The sequence below is a fragment of the Hippoglossus hippoglossus genome, chromosome 8, assembly GCF_009819705.1.
Source record: "Hippoglossus hippoglossus isolate fHipHip1 chromosome 8, fHipHip1.pri, whole genome shotgun sequence".
Classification (NCBI taxonomy): domain Eukaryota; kingdom Metazoa; phylum Chordata; class Actinopteri; order Pleuronectiformes; family Pleuronectidae; genus Hippoglossus; species Hippoglossus hippoglossus.
The window spans coordinates 3,858,344-3,877,133 of record NC_047158.1 but is presented as its reverse complement, the minus strand read 5'-3'; the positions used below and the strand labels follow the sequence as shown (position 1 = coordinate 3,877,133).

At 40.6% G+C, this 18,790-nt stretch overlaps 1 protein-coding gene across 2 annotated transcripts; it reads right to left on the bottom strand.

Moving 5' to 3' along the window:
* Positions 1-9,489: 9,489 nt before the first annotated feature.
* LOC117766898 (pyruvate dehydrogenase (acetyl-transferring) kinase isozyme 2, mitochondrial-like) lies at positions 9,490-17,997 on the bottom strand. Of its 2 annotated transcripts, XM_034594338.1 has the most exons (11): positions 17,748-17,997; positions 16,885-17,026; positions 14,868-14,939; positions 14,536-14,723; positions 14,310-14,399; positions 13,459-13,536; positions 13,208-13,284; positions 12,673-12,771; positions 11,605-11,715; positions 11,374-11,487; positions 9,490-10,062 (listed from the first exon to the last, which is right to left on the bottom strand). In XM_034594338.1, the coding sequence occupies exons 1-11, from the start codon at positions 17,875-17,877 to the stop codon at positions 9,919-9,921; spliced, it is 1,245 nt and encodes a 414-aa protein (XP_034450229.1). In that variant the 5' UTR covers positions 17,878-17,997; the 3' UTR covers positions 9,490-9,918. The 2 variants fall into 2 exon arrangements, with proteins under 2 accessions (XP_034450229.1, XP_034450230.1); XM_034594339.1 differs by lacking the exons at positions 16,885-17,026; positions 17,748-17,997 and adding an exon at positions 15,155-15,300 and having other exon boundaries at positions 14,868-15,011.
* Positions 17,998-18,790: the final 793 nt, after the last annotated feature.

Below are 18,790 nucleotides of genomic sequence, written 5' to 3'. Positions count from 1 at the left end.
TAAGTTAAGTTGCTCCATAAACCAGCTTGATTAAGATGTAATAGAGACATGTCGGACAGTAGGAGAAGAAGAAGTTATTGTTGCACAGTTGTAGAAAAACATAGAAATCTTGATTATTCCACTGCAGCGTAGCTGGGATAGAGCAATAATGAAATAAGATCTTTTTTAGGGTCTCTGGTTTTGGTTACACGTGTGTAAGGGTGTGTAAGGGACAGTGTGTGAATGTGTGTGTTTGTCTGTATAAATTACACTGTAAGCGAGGAAGCATGTTGTACAGTCCAAGCTAAGCCGCACCCCCCCCCCTCCCTCCCTCCCGCCCCCTTGTGAATAAAAGGAGACCTGAACTAACCAATAGTGCAACTTTACTTGAAACCCAACTGACGAGCAAACATATCAGGACAATATGCAGATGAGCGGCTCCGCCCACTGTCCGCCCACTAAGCCCAACCCCACCCCCACCCTCCATTATCCACCACTGCCGCCATTCTGTAACGCTGAGTGGAGTTTTTAAGGTCTACACGAACGGCACGTGGGCAGACACGGTTGCCGTGCAGTTCTCATTGGGTTAAGACACACTCACACCACTCAGTGATGTCACAGTGGATGCTTTCCCCAAAACAGATAAAATAAATGCGAGGTGTGACATCACCGATTTGGGTGTGGTCAAAAGTCACACCCTCTCTATGGAGAGCAGCAGTTCTCTTTGTCAAGGTGACTTCTGTCATGCTCCGTCTCGATAATGTTTTTCATTGGTTTGTAAATTGGGCTCTAAAACTCCAGTCTGCATTCCCCCCTCCATCCCATCCTCCTCACTCTCTCTCTCTCTCTCTCTCTCTCTCTCTCTCTCTCTCTCTCTCTCTCTCTCTCTCTATCTATCTTTTCCATCTCCTCCTCCACTTACTTTGAGGAAGAAGCTTTTTTTGCATCCCTTGTTCTTGTGTTTTTCTATCCTATTTTTTCAAGATGAATTCTAAATGCATGTGTGGGAAACTTTAAAATGACTTTAACTTCAATTGCGAATGGCCATGTGGAGGGAAGCCTCTCCTCCATGGAAGAACAAAAAAAAGAGCAAAGGTGCTTGCCTTCCCTTCTTCTTTTCTCTAACAGGTTAGAAGACACATTGTGGGACACACACATTTCGCCCCTTTAATTCACTCTTTTTATTTATTGGGCTTATTTTCATGCTGTAACACAGGCATGTTCATTTTTCACTGGTAGGCTTTAGACGTGATCACTGTCTGGCGGCAAAACAGGCTCAGTTTCATGAGTCCAATCCCGGCTCTCCAGAAGCTCTCCAACACAAGCGTCGAGGCTTCGATGCCTGTTTGGGAAATCAAGCAGAGGGATTCTTCCCATGTAACCGTCTCCTTACATTTCCAACAGATATATTCTAGGGTCATTTTATTCTCTCTGCTTTTGGCACTGCTGTCACAACTTCCCACTGAAACATGGCACCATGGAAAACTCTTCTTCACTGTTTGGCAAGCTGCCGACCCATTGCCCGCCTCTCTGCCTGTCTGTTCAGGCCTGTTCGTTTTGCTGTGCCTTCTCTTCCTCATTTACCCAATGCTGCAGATTTTTCATGTATTCCAAAAACACACCACGCCACAAGTCCAGATGCAGCTATTTACTAAGTTGAATTTTGACACTCGGGGGTTCATATCACTGTTGAGGTATTGACATATTCGTTGGTTGATCTGTGGATGGTCCCACAGCAGGATTAACATGTTGGTGTATGTCCACTGGAAAGAGGCAGAGAACACCAGAAGGATGACAGGCAGATGGACGAGAGGCTTCCCTCCATTAATAAATGGGGATTATGCTATACAAACTGATGCTGGATAATTTTATTGTCACTACACTGGAGAGAGAAAAATAAAAAAATGAAGAGTATAAAGACCTGTATAAAATATATTTCAATGGAATGTTTATTATTTACCTTTTCTATTTTTGAAAAATGTAAAAGAAGAAAAAAGGTGAAACTGTAATAATTCAACAGCATTTGTGAAATAGAGACTTATTAAAAAATCTGATCTGTTGTTAAAATGTATGAAGGTTTGACTGTGAATGCTGATTTACCTGAGCAACTCTCCTCCTTTACTAATATAATAAATAAAACCAGATGAGTTATAATAAAAAAAATAATAAAAAACACACACACAAACAAACAAAACTACTGGGAAAAAGCAAAAATAAAATTTAAAGAGAAAACCTCAAAAACGTAATAAAAAGATTAAAAGCTTATGCCAAAATTTTCCATTTGTGTCCTGTGCTTGTTTTTATGTTTCTTTTTTTTTCTTCTTTTTTTGAGCCGCCTGTTAATTTCCTATTCATACACACATTCTTATCATACTGAAGACTGAGATCCCTGCTACAACCCCCTCTGGTGGACACAAACACCATTCGAATATTGCAACTGTCAAAAACTGACTCCAGGAAGGTGACACCTCATGGCCATCATTTATTTAGTGTTATTAACTGAGTGGATCAGAAACACCAGCAGCAGAGAAAGCAGGACATGTAAGTGTGGGCTACGTGGTGCAAAATGTAAAAGTGGTTGACGCAGGGTGGATGTCAGCTGAAGGGAGAGCTAGAAAAGCAGTTAATGGCCAGGCCTTTCAAACCCAGAGCTCACTCACTTGAGCGAGTGGAGAGGGACGTCGCACACGGCCACGATACTGAGCTGGTAAATCAGAAAACTGCTCCAGGGCCGCAGACCCTGAGGGACCCTGGTTCTCCAAGATGACTGCGAGCCATCAGTTTTTGTCATTAGAACAAACATCCCGACATGTTTTAGGACATAAATAAAGTATCTGTCGTTAAAAATTGACATCTCCTTCTCCCTCCAGAAAAATCCAGAGTCAGAAAATATGTTTAGTTTAACAGCTGAACACCAAAGGACCAACTAGTCCACTCTAAATGTATGCAACCACACTTTGTGAGCAGCATACTGTGATTAGCTCCAGAATAGCTTTGATAAATCTTGCTGTTATCTTCAGGTGACCAAGATAGATTAGTTCTAAAAAGAAACAATTACATGTCAGACGCTTTTATCCAAAGTGACTTACAATTAGTGCATTCAACATCTACGAAGGGCCGTTTTGGGGGTCAGTATCTTGCCCAAGGACACTTCAGCATGCAGATGGGGAAGACTGAGGATTGAACCACGACCTTCTGGTTGGAGGACAACCACTCTACCCCTCAGCCACAGCCCCCCAAGATCAAACTACCTATTTAATTATACCACATGCATCCCTGGGTAGGCTCGAACCACCATCCTTTCAGTTAACAGCTGAACGTGCTGACCGATTGCGCCACAGAGAACAATAAACATGCAACCATGCAAACATGCTTTAATTGTAATTTGTAAATCCCACCACATGGGGTCACTGCTCAATCTATAATTACACCACTGACAACAGACCAACATGGAAAACAATACATGACTGCATGTTTCTACCATTTGTGTGTGTTTTTTTCTTGTTTTATCATCAGGAGTTAATGAGACTTGTGAGTTTACAACTCATTTTCATTTGTGTTGCATTTTGGACTTCTATTTAGAATGAATAGCCAATTCTGTTCACAAATGATGCAAATGTATTATGTTATACCTGCAAGTATAACTGAGTGAAGCACTGTTTAAGGCCATTGAGGCTGAATGAACAACTCACATTGACACTTTTCCAATAAAATCTACAATCGGCTTCTGTTCGGAGGAAAATTTAGATTTGACATCACAGTAAACTGAATTTAATATAGAAGTGCTCAAATTTGGGGAAACGTAATATTTTAAATCCCGTTGCAGCACAGAAACAGAGGAGTACCCTAACTATAGAGCCAAAAGGTTTGACCACATCTTTAAACAAATCGTGCCTTACAATAGAGTCTTGTCTTGTCTTGTATGTCTTCAGATATCTGTACCATCTGTACTCAGACTGGGTCATGAACAGAGTTACCAGATCAAACCAAGAAGGATACAGACCGAGGTATAGTCACATCCCCCCTTTTATTTTTTGGCACAGCAGTAAATAATCTCTTCCATAAAAGTGGAAATAGTTTGAATCAAGAGTGATAAAAATGATTTCCCAATGAGAACAGGAATAGTTTGAAACAGAAACAATAACTTTGGAAGTATCTTCATATAAACAGAGTTTATTCTACCTGACTGGAACATAGTTAAATAGGTTAACATGTGGTGGGCAGGTCAAGAAATGCACTGGAGCAGCAAACATGAATATTTAAATCCTTTTAGCCTCTCATGAGGCGTGAGACGCTCGGAAAATTCTTAATTCCCCTAACCCTAACCCTTCTTATCTGATTTGATGGTCAGTACAGGTAGTTTACAATTTAACACAAACCTAGATATTCAAACCTAGATAGAGCACCAAAGGAAGCAGGAGAGCAATTTAAAATATTCATTTACATTTCTGCAGCACCACGACTGTAACCATAAAATCCAAGGATGCTGAAAGTGGGTATGCTGAGGGGGCAGCAGCGCTTTCTACTGGCCAGAGGTTGTAACTGCACAAACTTCATGTGTTACTTCACCCCCTAAATTATGGCTGGAGTGTCTCTGCCTGGACAAAAACACGGCTTGAGAATGCAAAGCTGGGAGGTGGGACTGAGTTTTTTTCCAAACATTTTTGTTGCTTTCTCAGAGAATAATTCATGGATCTAAATAAAAAAGCAGGCACTTTTAGGGGGCTGGTATTTATCAGTGTGTGAAATTTGGTGCCAAGAAAAAACTAAATCAATCTAGTGAATTTAAATGTGATTTTAAAAAAGGGACTGATTGGCCTGAACAGAGGTATGTGCTCTCCTACTGCCATTCTGTTGTTTCAGTGTAATCCTTCATCATCTGACTTCTAACTCATGATTTTGAGTAATTCTAATAAAATTTGTAAGTAATAATATAAACCGTGTATTTTTTGAGACACCAAAGAGAGGGCATGGCCTCCAGAACCTCCAAGAGCATGATAGTGTTGAACTCAATTGTAAAAGGGGTTTGTTGTGTTTTGTCTGTGTTAGACATCATGGACGTGTCAGATATCACGTACAGAGAGCAGAGCCTAACCTTCTACTGCAGCAGGGACCAGGTTCTGGCTCATACCACAACATAACTGGTTCAAGCTAGTCCTTCAGCTTTCTGCCATGAACCTGCCTTGGTCAAATATACTGGGTACATTTGTGTGTTTGTGTACAGTCAATACTTATGTCAGACTGAGGTCATGATGGTTGAATTTGATTCATGGTCGAGATCCAGGCCAAACTTTTTAACCTTTTTGTTGGACACATCATAAACTGGATTAATAATAATTGTGTTATTGCATAATAATTTGTATGTGGGTAGAGCACCTTAGGGAAATTGAATAAAACCATTATTTTGCTGTGCAATCATAAACACTGCATAACATAAACATGAAGTTCACCCAGAGAACGTATGATATGTGTTTATCTTAAGTCTGCCATTTCAAATGTCAGGAGTATTGTTTTCACCCCTGTCAAAGGTCAAGGTCAACATAAATAAGTCCTCTCACACATTCCTAAGATGTCTCTGTAAATTATTGGGCTAGGGACAATCTGGTGTTTGTATTGATCAGAATATGTCTATACGATATCGTATGATAAGTGGCATCATGAAGAAGTCACAATGTAATGAATACATCAAAAACACATTTTTCAAGGTGTCTCTGAGATTTTTAGGGCAACAGAGATGAATTAAAGCTTGGAAAAATAATCCATGATCAATTACATCCCACTGGCATTTCATAATGATATTTGACATCAATAAGAAACAGCATTACTATAATATTAAAAAGTCAGATTTGCCTTATAGAGGGAACAGTGTACATGCAGGGTGTGCGTCACCCCTCCAATTCATTTCATTTCAATTGAGTTTTGGTTAGAAATCATGCTTTGTCTTTAAATTTGGCACAGGGGACATAATGGACAATATTCACAATCCTCATCTGTTATGGCAACGGCAGCCACCCTGGCCATGTGAGAGGTGCAAACCAGAGAGGAATCATTTCAAAACACTTGTTACCATGGATTACAAATGATCAAAACTGAAAGATGTCAGACTTTTTTAGATCAGAAACCAGTGATACCTGAAATATTCTCTTGGATGGAGAATAGTACCTCACACACCTCAATTTATTATCATAGTAGATGTTGACCACCAACACTGCAATCTTTACAGCTTTGACGCTGGACCATATCTACAAGCCGTCACATCTTCAGCCCAATCAATACTTTATGACCAGGACTTCAAATGTTCAAATACGCACGGACACACAGGCCCGCTGCGTGTTAACTGATGTGCCAGCAAACACACCCTGCATGGTGGCCAAAGTCCCTGTGCTGGCCCTGAACTGTTTGGAGTTATTCCAGGTCATCTACAGTGCCTTGCATAAGTATTCACCCCCCTTGGACTTTTTCCCATTATGTACTGTTACTAACTGGAATTCAAATAGACTTAAATAAACTTTTTCCCGTTTGATCAACAAAACATGCATAGTACTTTGGAGGTGCAAAATAAATTTTATTGTGACACAAACAATAATGAGAACAAAAAAGTTGACATCTGTTGGGTGCATATGTATTCACCCCCCTGTGTCAATACTTGGTAGAACCCCCTTTCGCTGCAATTACAGCTGCAAGTCTTTTGGGGTATGTCTCTACCAGCTTTGCACATCTAGAGATGGAAAGGTTTGTCCATTCTTCTTGGCAAAAAAGATGAAGCTCAGTCAGATTGGATGGAGACCGTCTGTGAACCGCAATCTTCAAGTCTTGCCATAGATTCTCTATTGGATTGAGGTCTGGGCTTTGACTGGGCCATTTTAAGACATTAACATTCTTTAATCCAAACCATTCCTTTGTAGCTCTGGCTGTATGTTTAGGGTCATTGTCCTGCTGGAAGATGAACCTCCGCCCCAGTCTCAAGTCTTTTGCAGACTGCATCAGATTTTCTTCAAGGATTTCCCTGTATTTGGCTCCATCCATCTTTCCCTCTATTCTGACCAGTTTCCCTGTACCTGCTGAAGAGAAGCATCCCCACAGCATGATGCTACCACCACCATATTTCACTGTTGGGATGGTGTGCTCAGGGTGATGGGCAGTGTTGGGTTTTCGCCACACATAGCGTTTTGCATTGAGGCCAAAAAGTTCAATTTTGGTCTCATCTGACCAGAGCACCTTCTTCCACATGTTTGCTGTGTCTCCCACATGGCTTCTGGCAAACTCCAAACGGGATTTTTTATGGATCCCTTTCAACAATGGCTTTCTTCTTGCCACTCTTCCATAAAGGCCAGATTTGTGGAGTAGACGACTAATAGTTGTCCTGTGGACAGATTCTCCCACCTCAGCTGTGGATCTCTGCAACTCCTCCAGAGTAACCATGGGCCTCCTGGTTGCTTCTCTGATTAATTTTCTCCTTGTCCGACTCTTCAGTTTGGGTGGACGGCCTCCTCTTGGTAGGTTTGCGGTTGTGCCATATTCTTTCCATTTTCTTATGATGGATTTTATGGTGCTCAGAGAGATGTTCAAAGCTCTGGATATTTTTTTATAACCTAACCCTGCTTCATATTTCTCCACAACTTCATCCCTGACCTGTTTGGTGAGCTCCTTGGTCTTCATGATGCTGTTTGTTCAGTAATGATCTCCAACAAACTCTGAGTCCGTCACAGAACAGGTGTATTTATACTGAGATTAAATTGCAGACAGGTGGACCCTATTTACTAATTATGTGACTTGCAAATGTGACTTGTGAATGCAATTGGTCGCACCAGATCTTTGTTAGGGGTTTCACAGTAAAGGGGGTGAATACATATGCACTCAACACTTTTCAGATTTTTATTTGTAAATAATTGTGAAATCCATGTAATATTTCCCCCCACTTCCAAATGATGCACTATTTTGTGTTGGTCCATTACATAAACTCACGATGAAATAAATTTTAATCTGTGGTTATACCATGACAAAATGTAGAAAAGTCCAAAGGGGGTGAATACTTATGCAAGGCACTGTATACACACACACACACACGCACACGCACACGCATCTTTCCACTCTTTGTTTTGTACACACAGCTTCAAACCCTGGAATACACACATTCCTCCCCCAATATTTATTGAAATAAAACACAAAAGTTGAATTCATTTCAGAATTATTTATTTTTTCTTTTAAAAAAATAGAAGTCCAATATGAACAGTTAACTTCAAATTTACAATAGAATACAGGCACTTGAAAAAAGACACAATAACAGATAACACACATTCTGTATCTGTGACACAATATACAGCACAGAGTTGTTATTTTGCAACTCAGTGATTGAGGCGAACACTTTCCACACAGTTCTGATACTTAATGGATATCCACAACTGTCAATAGAAGACATGCTTATACAACTGTCTGACAGTGTTACACGTACTTGCTAAACTCTAACTAAATGATCTTTAATTCTCGTGTACTATCAGTATCTGGACAATTGAACATTTGTTCAACAACAATGCAGGAATTCCAGAGAGGGTTTACATAGTTGATTTGTTCAAGATAAACTTAGTTAAAATCAGCATAGTGTCCTGTCTGACTGATTCACTGAAAAACAAACCAGTCACACAAAGTAAGAAGGTGTTTTGTTTTCTCATACCAAAAAGGACTTTTTAGCGTGGGGAAACTTCCTAGGGCGTCTTTAAACTAAAAGACCGAAAACATCTTTATTTAAAAAGAACAGCAAGACACAATAACATTTATGTGAAATGCCTCTTTTCTTCTGAGGTAAGTGGTGTATTAATATCAAGCTGAAATACACGTGTACTGTTATCTGTCCTAGATTTAGCAAGGTTTTCTTCAAACTTCTTGTGAGAAGCCCTCGTCGGACCCATTCCATCAGTTTCGTAATCATGTCGGCTCAAAGTAAACTGATGCCAAAAATCCTGAAAGTATATTAACAGTTTGTATGCTAGAACTGATGCAAAGGCTTCAGCTATTGCAAAGAGTTGGAATGCTTACCCTGTTTCAAAATGGTTTTAAAAATGAAACCATCTATCTCCAATATTTAGGGCGGAGCGATTAATCACTTTAATCCTGTTCGAAAACAAGATTTGAAAGACTGAAAAAAAAAATTGCAGCTTCCAAACAGTAAAAAAGGTTTAGCGTGATTATAGTCAGTAACCACTGACTTTCCTCACCATTAAGACAACGCTGCGTGGTGAATTTAGTCAGGTGTGGCCAAATTTGGCTAATGTGTGGTCAACTTTCTCCCGGCACACCAGTAACTTCAGACGTCAGATAAAATGGAAACTATTTAACTAATTAACTTCCTTTACCCTAGAATGGGCCCTTCATATTTGAATACTCTATATTTCCATCGGGAACAGGTCCTCTCTATGGATGTTTTTCACAGTAGCCCAGACTGATGGCTACATTAGGTTCTCCTTCATGCTTTGAAGGCAAGGGTGAGGTGAGGGGTTTTCAGCTGCAACATGCAACTTCACCACTAGATGTCACTAAATCCTACACACTGAACCATTAAATCACAATCCTATTATCTGCTAGAAAATGTCCACTGTGTATCTTAAGCCATTAGCTCAACATCTCTCTCTCTCGTTCTCTCAGTCCACTATCTCGACTCACAGTATCAGCCCTCTCTCTTCCTTTATCTACAGCACACATGCAAAGAAAGCAGGGGAAGATATGGGAAGAAGGTGCTCGCTCTAATCAAGAAAATTCCTGGATGATCTGGACATGCAATACTCGGCCTTCTCTCTCTCTTTCTCCCTGGCCACACTTGATCACTTCTGCCCCGGTCCACCGCCGGGCTTATAGTTCTGGTCCCACAATGCCCTGCCTTTGAAGGACATTTTATGGTCGCCTTGTAAATGTTTGTGCCAAAAGTCACATGGCATCCCGTCTGCATCACTTGGTGGCGCGGTAGACAGCCATGTCCAACGGGTCCTTTGAGGGACTGCACCAATCGTCTGCCTCCAAAGTCAGCTTGTAGTGACGCAGCGCAGTCTTGTTGAAAACTGGCAGTCTCTCCACAGAGTCTGTAGAAAGCGCCTGCACACAGACACAGGGAAAAGACTTCAGTGCAGTGTTCATTTACCATTTACCATTTAGTTTTTATTATGCCTTTGTCTGACTCCAGACTTGGGCCCTTTTCTTTATATGCCGCTAACCATGGTGAGGTTGACTATATGAGAGAAAAGCTTAGACATTTGAGATTTAAAGGCCGATTCAAATAAATCTAGATCTCAGAGCAAGTTCTCAATAGGACCATACAATAAGATAAAGTCAAAAAAGAAAATTTAGTTTGTGGTGCTTTTAGCACCACAAACTAAATTTGAAAGGGTATTATTTGAAATAATAATATCTGTTTTCCATTGTACCTAACTCCAATGGAGAATTTTGCCATTTAATTATGAGATTTAAATGATGATTATGACATTTTAATTTAATAAAAATGACAGGTACAACTTCATTGAAACAGGAAGGATTTCATAATTGAATAGTCCCACATTTTACAAGAGATCTTTATTTTTTCTTGTCAAGAATAAGATAAGATTGATACCAAAATAAATGTGTATACTGGAGCTGGTTAGCTCAGCTTAGCATAAAGGAGGGAAACAGTTTGAGTCTGTTAGCTAAAAAAATCGTCATGTTTAATCTCAGTGTAAAGAATCACATTTATTGTCGGCATCAAGGACTTTCAGAACTCTTAACATCACTGCTAGATGGTTGCCAGGCAACCAGCAGAGGCCTTGAAGTTAAGGTAACAAGCTCCAGCTAGAAATGAGTGAATTATTCCTCTCACATCTCTTTACACAAAAAAGGGAAATAGTCAATCGATCAAATTTTATTTCAACAGCCCATATTCACAAATTACAATTTGTCTCATAGGGCTTAACAAGGTGCGACATCCTCTGGCCTAACCCTCATAGTCAAATAGTCTAATGTGTATTTTTTCCAAAATGCTGAACTATTTTTTGAATTAGGTAATAATTGTTTTTAAAATGATTATTGACTTATCCTTAGAATTGTTTTTATTTGTCATTTTGTAAATAAAATGTGCATCTAGTGACATTAGTCAATCAGCTTCATAGAACTTTGACTCAGTAGCTTAGAAAAATATGCTGCCATTTCTCATGTTAGCAAACTATTATTTAGATGACTTGACTGATAAGTAATATATTAATCCTCCAGTTACATCTGAAGTTAGCTGGCTAAGACATTAAGTGTAAGTCTTTATCTGGCTGACATATTAGGATTAGTTGAGCCGTATGCAGAGAATGGGGCCCAGAGCCAATCAGTCCATCTTTCATATATCAGGCAATATGTTGGTGCAAATGTGTGTGTAGCTGCATATATTACCTTCAAGTGAATGATAGTGTTAGTGCCATGACCCTCCATAGAGTAGAGCTGTAAGTCTCCCTGGAAGTAGCGAGCGTAGAGCCGAGAGATGGGCAAACCATAGCCAAAACCAGCCTACACACACACACACACACACACACACACACACACACACACATAAATACACACATTAGCTCTTCTCACATATTAACATTGTGTTTTGAACGTGTGACTTGTGTGTGATTTGTTTACCAGTGGGGCTCTGTGTTTGTCTCCTATGGAAGGCCTGGGCGCTGTGGAGTACAGGTAGCTGAACAAGCGCTCTGTCTTCCTGAAAGGAACCCCACCTCCTCTGTCACTTATCTGGAGAGAGAGACACATATTATAGAGTCTGCTCATGAAGAGAGGGTGGAGAGAAGTTTTGGTACATTGCTCATTAAACATAAACACAGGATTGATCTTCTGAGGACACTGAAAGAGACATGCACTCACAACAGGTAACCGTGTGTTTGTTCATGTATGTGTGTGTGTCTCCATCTAAGGAGCAAAGGTTGCAGATATCAGCTATGTGCAGAGTTGATCCTGTCTAAATATGAGTACGTGGTTCACCATGAATGTACTCGGTATCTGGGCAGATAATGTAGGTTTATGAGGTTTATATAACCTACGAATCCACTGAACAGAGGTGAGACAGGGACACAAGATCATTGGGGGAATTATGAAAACATGTCACTTCAGAATGAGGGCAAGAAGAAAACATTCTCTCTTTCTTCTCATAGATTTTTCTTAACAATCCTCACATACATAATCTTCTTAGAGGCCACATGATGTGTGTGTAACATACTTCAGTATGGCTGCATTACAGGATGGATTAGTGTGATATTTTTAAGTGGACAGGTTTTAGTTGTGCCATTTCTGGTTCTATTCTTGGTTTGTTTATCCTTCTTTCAAGTTGTGCAAAGCTGCAAAGCTGCAAGTAGTGTTGCATATTTTTGCTGAAGTATGTTTACTTCAAATTTCCCTGGAAAATATTGCTTCATTTCATTTGTGACTATTTCAAAACTTTTAAATGCCCAGGATCACACCAACTCAAAAGTTGAGTAATTATCTTTTGAATTGAGATTTTGAATTAAATGTCAATTCTTTAAATTAAACCCCACCCGCCAAAAAAAACTTAGCGTGGTATTGCATTGTCTGAGATGTAAGAACTCTTCCTTCAATCAAACATTGACATATATATTTTCATCTGAGTAAAAAATGCATGTATGTTACTAACTTGACGATTAAAGAGTCTCTGCATTTTACAGAAGATTCACTCACCTTGATGGACAGGTCCTCTCCACCAAGGGCGACCATAACTTTGATAGGTGGGAGGGTCCTGCTGGCCTCATGGTTCTCAATGGTTGCTCTCATTGCATTCTACAGAGAGGACACAGAGAGAGTTACAAGCTGTTTGATAGCCAGTAAATTATATTGACATGATATTAAAAAGCAGGTAATAGATGCTGCATGAAGTGTGACATACTATAAAAACTATACTGATGGAACTGCTGGTGTGGTGTATGGATACTAAGCACAAGTTTCTGAATGTGCCTCATCACTGACATTGTTGTGTGTGCACCTTGTTATAACAGTAGACTCCACAAAGTAGACATTTCAAACATCATTCCCAACACAAGCAACCACTGCATACAGATGTTTATAGAGAAAAGCTGCAAAGATCAGTCTTGCCTAATTGACTTTCGTCAAGACTCAAGGCCACTGAAGATGTGACCTTGGCCTGTGGCAGATGAATCAATAATGAGAATAAGCGTTTGTTTGTGTTTTTCTGTGCAGGTCTACTATCGTTAATTACCTTGAAGAGTTCAAAGACCATGTGGTACAGGTGAGATGGGATGTATGAAATCTGGATAGGCCCTCTGAGGCTGTTGGCTGGGGGAGAGAGAAAAAAATCTGTCAAATGCTCTGTAGGCGCACACATCAGCAAGTGTGTGTGTGTGTGTGTGTGTGTGTGTGTGTGTGTGTGTGTGTGTGTGTGTGTGTGTGTGTGTGTGTGTGTGTGTGTGTGTGTGTGTGTGTGTGTGTGTGTGTGTGTGTGTATCTCACCATTCATCTGCCTCAGCTCCAGCTCTGGTGATCCCAGGTAATACTGCTCACACAGCAACTTTGCACTCTCATAGGCATCTAGAGAGAGAGGGAGAGGAAAATAACATCATAAAATAAACATAAAGATAAACCTATGTGATAAATGCAAGTTTATCATCAGTATAATCATGGATCTCAATCAGCCGCTGTGACTCTGAAACAAGCCTGTACTGGCAGCCTGCCAGACCTCATTTCAGGAGGTGGGGAGCTTTGTTCCTCTATGAATCACAAAAAGTGACCCAGACACTTGACTATATGAAAGTAAATCACTATGGGATGTTTCATAATGGCCGTGGGGACACAAAGTCCTGGCTTGCTTGAACAGAGCAAGACTCTAACGGTTGGAACTAGCAGTTTTGAAATGCTCCTCCTCTGCAATATATTGGACAAAACCTGCGTACACTGTACTGTTGTTGTATATAATGACTGACATCATATCAGGGCTGGATAAACACACTGCAGCTCCCTGGGGGGGAAATGAGGTGCTGTGTCTGCTTCAGGTCCCCCACTCCCTCCACCCTCTGTGCATTTTGTTTGTATGTACCTCTGAAGTGTTACTGTACATCTTTCATGTAACTTGGGTAGATTTATTTTTGGCTAATATTTACTTTTAGTCCTCCCCAAATATCTGTACTTCGGGCTACACTCTAAGAGCACTTTTATTTTTAATAATTTACGTATATTTAAAAGCAACTACGTACTTACTTTTTCTCGAGTAGAAAACTTAATGTCAACTTCAGATCTTCTAAATAACGTACATTTGAAAAAAGAAAATCTATTTTAAAACCTGTAATTTCCGTCTTTCTCCATACCTCGCACAACCTCTGTCACATCACATATGGAGTCGATGCAGCCTATGGTGTTGGGGTGGGCGGGGTTTGTGTTCCCGTTGAAGACTAGAGCTGCAAGAGAGCAGAGACAAGGGAAATCAGTTCTTCCTAGTGCAATACCACTAGCTGCAGTAGTTGAAAAGCTGTATATTGACATATTATAACCAATCGTTGCTTTGTTTTGTTTGTGTATGGTGGGGGGGCTCACTGTGCTGGTTGATGAGCATGCGGATGGAGATGCGGCTGGTGTAGAAGCGATCCAGGAAGTACTGGATGTTGTGGTCGGTGACGGAGTCGTGCTGGCCAAAGGTGTCTTTGTACTCGATGACTCCCTGAGCCATGGTGGGGACGACCTCATTGTGCCGGTTCCTGATGGCCTCCAAGACCTCCACAAACCTGAGGGTGTAGGAGACAGAGGAGAGAGACGACGGGAGGGAACGTGACAGGAGGAGAAGAAGAAGGCAGGGGTCAGGTTAAAGAAGAAGAAAGTGAAAGCAGTGCTATCATGTCCCGCTCTGTCCTGCCCGTTCTTTTACTCACGTCTCGAGGACACTGTGGTCGTCAGGGTTCTTGTCCAGAAACTCAAGGATCTCCATGAGGCTGTCGTTGTACCTGAGAGAACACAAACACAGGAGAGTTCCTGAGTATCTGGCCAATTCCAGCCATCGGGGATAGTGGTCGCCACAGCATGGTAAACACACCAGTACACAGATTATCCTCGCTACAGTTGGAATCATCGGGACAGTCTAGTGGGAGAGCAAGGCAAAAAAACAGAGAGGAGTGCCTGGGGCTGTGGAGAGAAAAATGGAAACACTGCCATCCATCACCAGTCCTGACATGTAATACGCATGCTTTCATAACCCAGCTGTCAACAAGCAGCCAGTCGCCTGACATGCCCTTAGTCCTGCCTGCTGTTTGTTATTAGAGAGTTGACAGCAAGTAGCATGCATTTCCTGTTAGGGCATGTATACACAGTCTGCTCTGTGGATCATGGGATTTCTCATTTAATAAAACAACTTCTGAAACCACGAAGAACTTTGTAGTTAATGTTTTTTTGGTTTCATGACTATGCTCAGTGTCTGTGCTGAAGACACTAAAGACGCTTGTTTCACTTTCAACACAAGCAGATCATCTGTGGGTAAGTGTGTTGTACACGTGCCTATGAAGTTCAGGGGCATGTTACTGTATTGATTCAAATCAAAGTGAAATCCTGCCCCTCTGGTTTCAGACCAGATTTTTGTTGATCAATCACTTCACACAGTCTCGGGATATCAATGCATTAACAATGCCAGAGACCACATCGCATTTCAGATAATTCACAAACCACAAAAAACAATAATCTACCTACTAATTCCACAAACATTTGTCTGTCTCTCCGCCTCTATTTCTGTCTATATGTGGAATGCATATCCTGGGAACCGTTTAACTTATCAGTTTCACTTTACTGAGTTCCCATATTGTGTGAGTGTGAAACTAATTCCATTGAGCAGTTCCTGGAAAGTTTCCGGAGACACCACAGCATGACGTCAGGATTTTGAAAAACACAGAGGCTGTGGTTGAACCTGCCTAAACCAGTCCACTGCACTGCTTGTTTTGCTTGTTTTGAAAGTGACAGTGTTTTGAGTCATTTTTAAATAAGTTTCTCTGCAATATTCTACATAAGCAACTTCGCAAACTTTCCCAGATCGGGAGCATTTCAAGCTTCCAATATTGTGGTCAGAGTAAAAGTCAAATGTTTATGACAAAAGATGGAAATAATCCGGAATTAGCCTGAAAACACTAACAATAAGTAAAAGCAAAACTTTTTTAGGATCCAGTCAAACATCAGTTTTCAAAATTCTCTTGGCTTTTTTCTTAAAATCTCGAAGAATCTTTGAAATGTTGGTGTTTCACACCTTCTCATGGATGATGTGGAAGTTTCATTTCACTATCACTTTGACGCTCAGCAGAGAGACCACTGTTCTGGACATCATGTTCCCCTCAGCTGCAACAACAAGCAGGCAGGATGAGGAAAACGTATGAAGAAAGGCGGGGGCTAGAGGAGGAACTGGGACAAAGTTCAGGCACCCTCCCTCTCTCCTGCCTTGCTCTGTAGTGTAATAATGGATTTAGTTGGGGCTTACACTGTTGGCCTGCTATTTATTGCAGTTGGATTAAAAACCTGACAATACCCAACGCTAACCCCAAAAGGAAGGTTTGAAATGTGTGAATCATCCAACATGCCTTTTTTGCTCAAACATAGTGAAAACATGACAATATCAAAGTGTCCAAAGTTACATTAAAGTAACAAAACCAATTATTATATTATATATATTATATGTTTTTTACTCAGCTCATTTTGGAAAAACAAAAGGAAGCATCAAGTAACAGTATTTTGAGAAACATGAAGCGGGAGTTCTTTTCAGGACAGCAGGGACACATGAACCGGGAGTTCTTTTCAGGACAGCAGGGACACATCAGGTCTGTCAGTAAACAAGTCAGTAAAACCATTGCTATTCAAACAAGTGTTCTCCTAAACATTTGGGTGAGCGCTCAGTAGTTCGCTGCTATTTCTCACCAGGTCTGGACCAGCTGGACGGAGGGTGTGGCCAGCAGCCGGTTGGGCAGCAGGTTGATCTCCTTCATTATGTTGGACAAACGCACAGGAAGCTCCTGACGAAGGAAGACAAACGACGTGCGCTCACAGGCATTGGTTGAACCTAAAGGGCAGAAACGAGCAGGATAACAAACAAGTGTAATGAAACTGTGTATTCAAGGGACAGGCTGCTAAACAAAGAGCTGAGTCCATGCTCCATGATGACGAGCTGTAGGTTGATTGCAAAGTTTTGTTTTTTTATGTAGCCACTTATGTTACTATTAATAGTTACGAACTTTACAAATTTCGGTGGCAAAACTGTAAAAAAAATACAAAAAAACAAGTATGGCTTCGCCTCACAAATGTCATCTTCACATGCATCATCATTGTCATCACTGTCAACTGCATTAACACAAGCAACGGCCATTGTTGCAACTGCAAACATCATCATTGGATATCAGGGAGGTCACAACTGAACTGACACCTTCAGCTTAACTGATGATGATGATGATGATGATGAAATCAAGCCAATGAGACAAATTAGGAATCATTTAACAGGACGGCTCTTCCTGCTGATAACCTGTTGACATCAGTGGCCACTAGTGCACCACTGAGATTGTAGCATAAAGATGCAACTGAACTTCAGAGTTTCTTAACAAATAAAAACGTCTTTCCTCAATCCTATTATCATTTTGTTTTAAATTGGACTCTGAATATTTCTATTAGGCTTCAATCCTGCACTTTAATGTATCTCTTTTATATTAAATGCACTATTATATCAGCATTTCAACTTGAGTATAATCAATCAAATGAAGGTAGGTGGATGAAAGATGGGTCACACTCACCAAAGTCCAAGAACTGCTTCATTGACAGAGGAGATGGGGAGAACTTGGAGAAGTGGTCTATGTGTTTGGGCACGTTGGCCAGAGCCGCAGCCTTCACCACTGACCGCACCAGCCTCATGCTGCTGGTCATTCTCAAAAAGATGGATTATCAGAAACAACAGGAACAAAAGAAAACAGGATGTAAAATCCTCTGGAGTGTGACGAGCTCGTTGACAGACACTGAGACGATCCTTTTCGAGCTGCTGTTCCGCACGAGACTCTTATTTATCACAGGACGCCAGCCAATGGCGGGGCGCGGTGGGCGGCGGCCGGCCAATGGGATTCGAGCACTCCCGTCCGCGCTCGCTGTAGGAAGATAGTAAACAAGAAGTGACCCGGTCACACTGGCTTTTACATAACGTCCATTCTGAGAGATAAACAGCTCAGACAATGACATGTCGCCATGTGTGCTGTCATCACATCGACACCTAACAAGTGGAGAAGCACAAACACTGGAAGTGACTCTGTTGCTACTTACTGCACACACACGACTCACATAACAACAACACTGTGTCCGGTGGCTGAATGTACTACACAACAGAGCTGTCCATCTGGCTTTCAGCTGTCAAGTAAAAACTACTGGATCAAAAATACACTGAAAAAAGTCTATGTGTAGACGCATTGTTGCACATATTAAAAATATCTTACTAATGTTATATACACACAATGTTTATTTGTTAAACAGATGTGGATCATTTATGATAATTTGAAGATTGTCTTTAATGTTTTAATGTTGAGTATATTTAAGTCCCTTATGTTAAACCAACATGACTTTGTATGTCAATTTATAGTTTTTGATATGTTCAGTATATTTAATTAATTATTGAAAACTACACACAGTGTTGTTCTGTTAAATCTATTAAGGCTTATACACTATTAAAGGTTCAATGTGTACGATTTAGGGGAAAGGGATCTATTGGTAGAAAATGAATATGAAATAGTTTGAGTCATATTTTCACTAGTAATCATCTAAATGGTACAAATTGTTGTTTTATTTACCATAG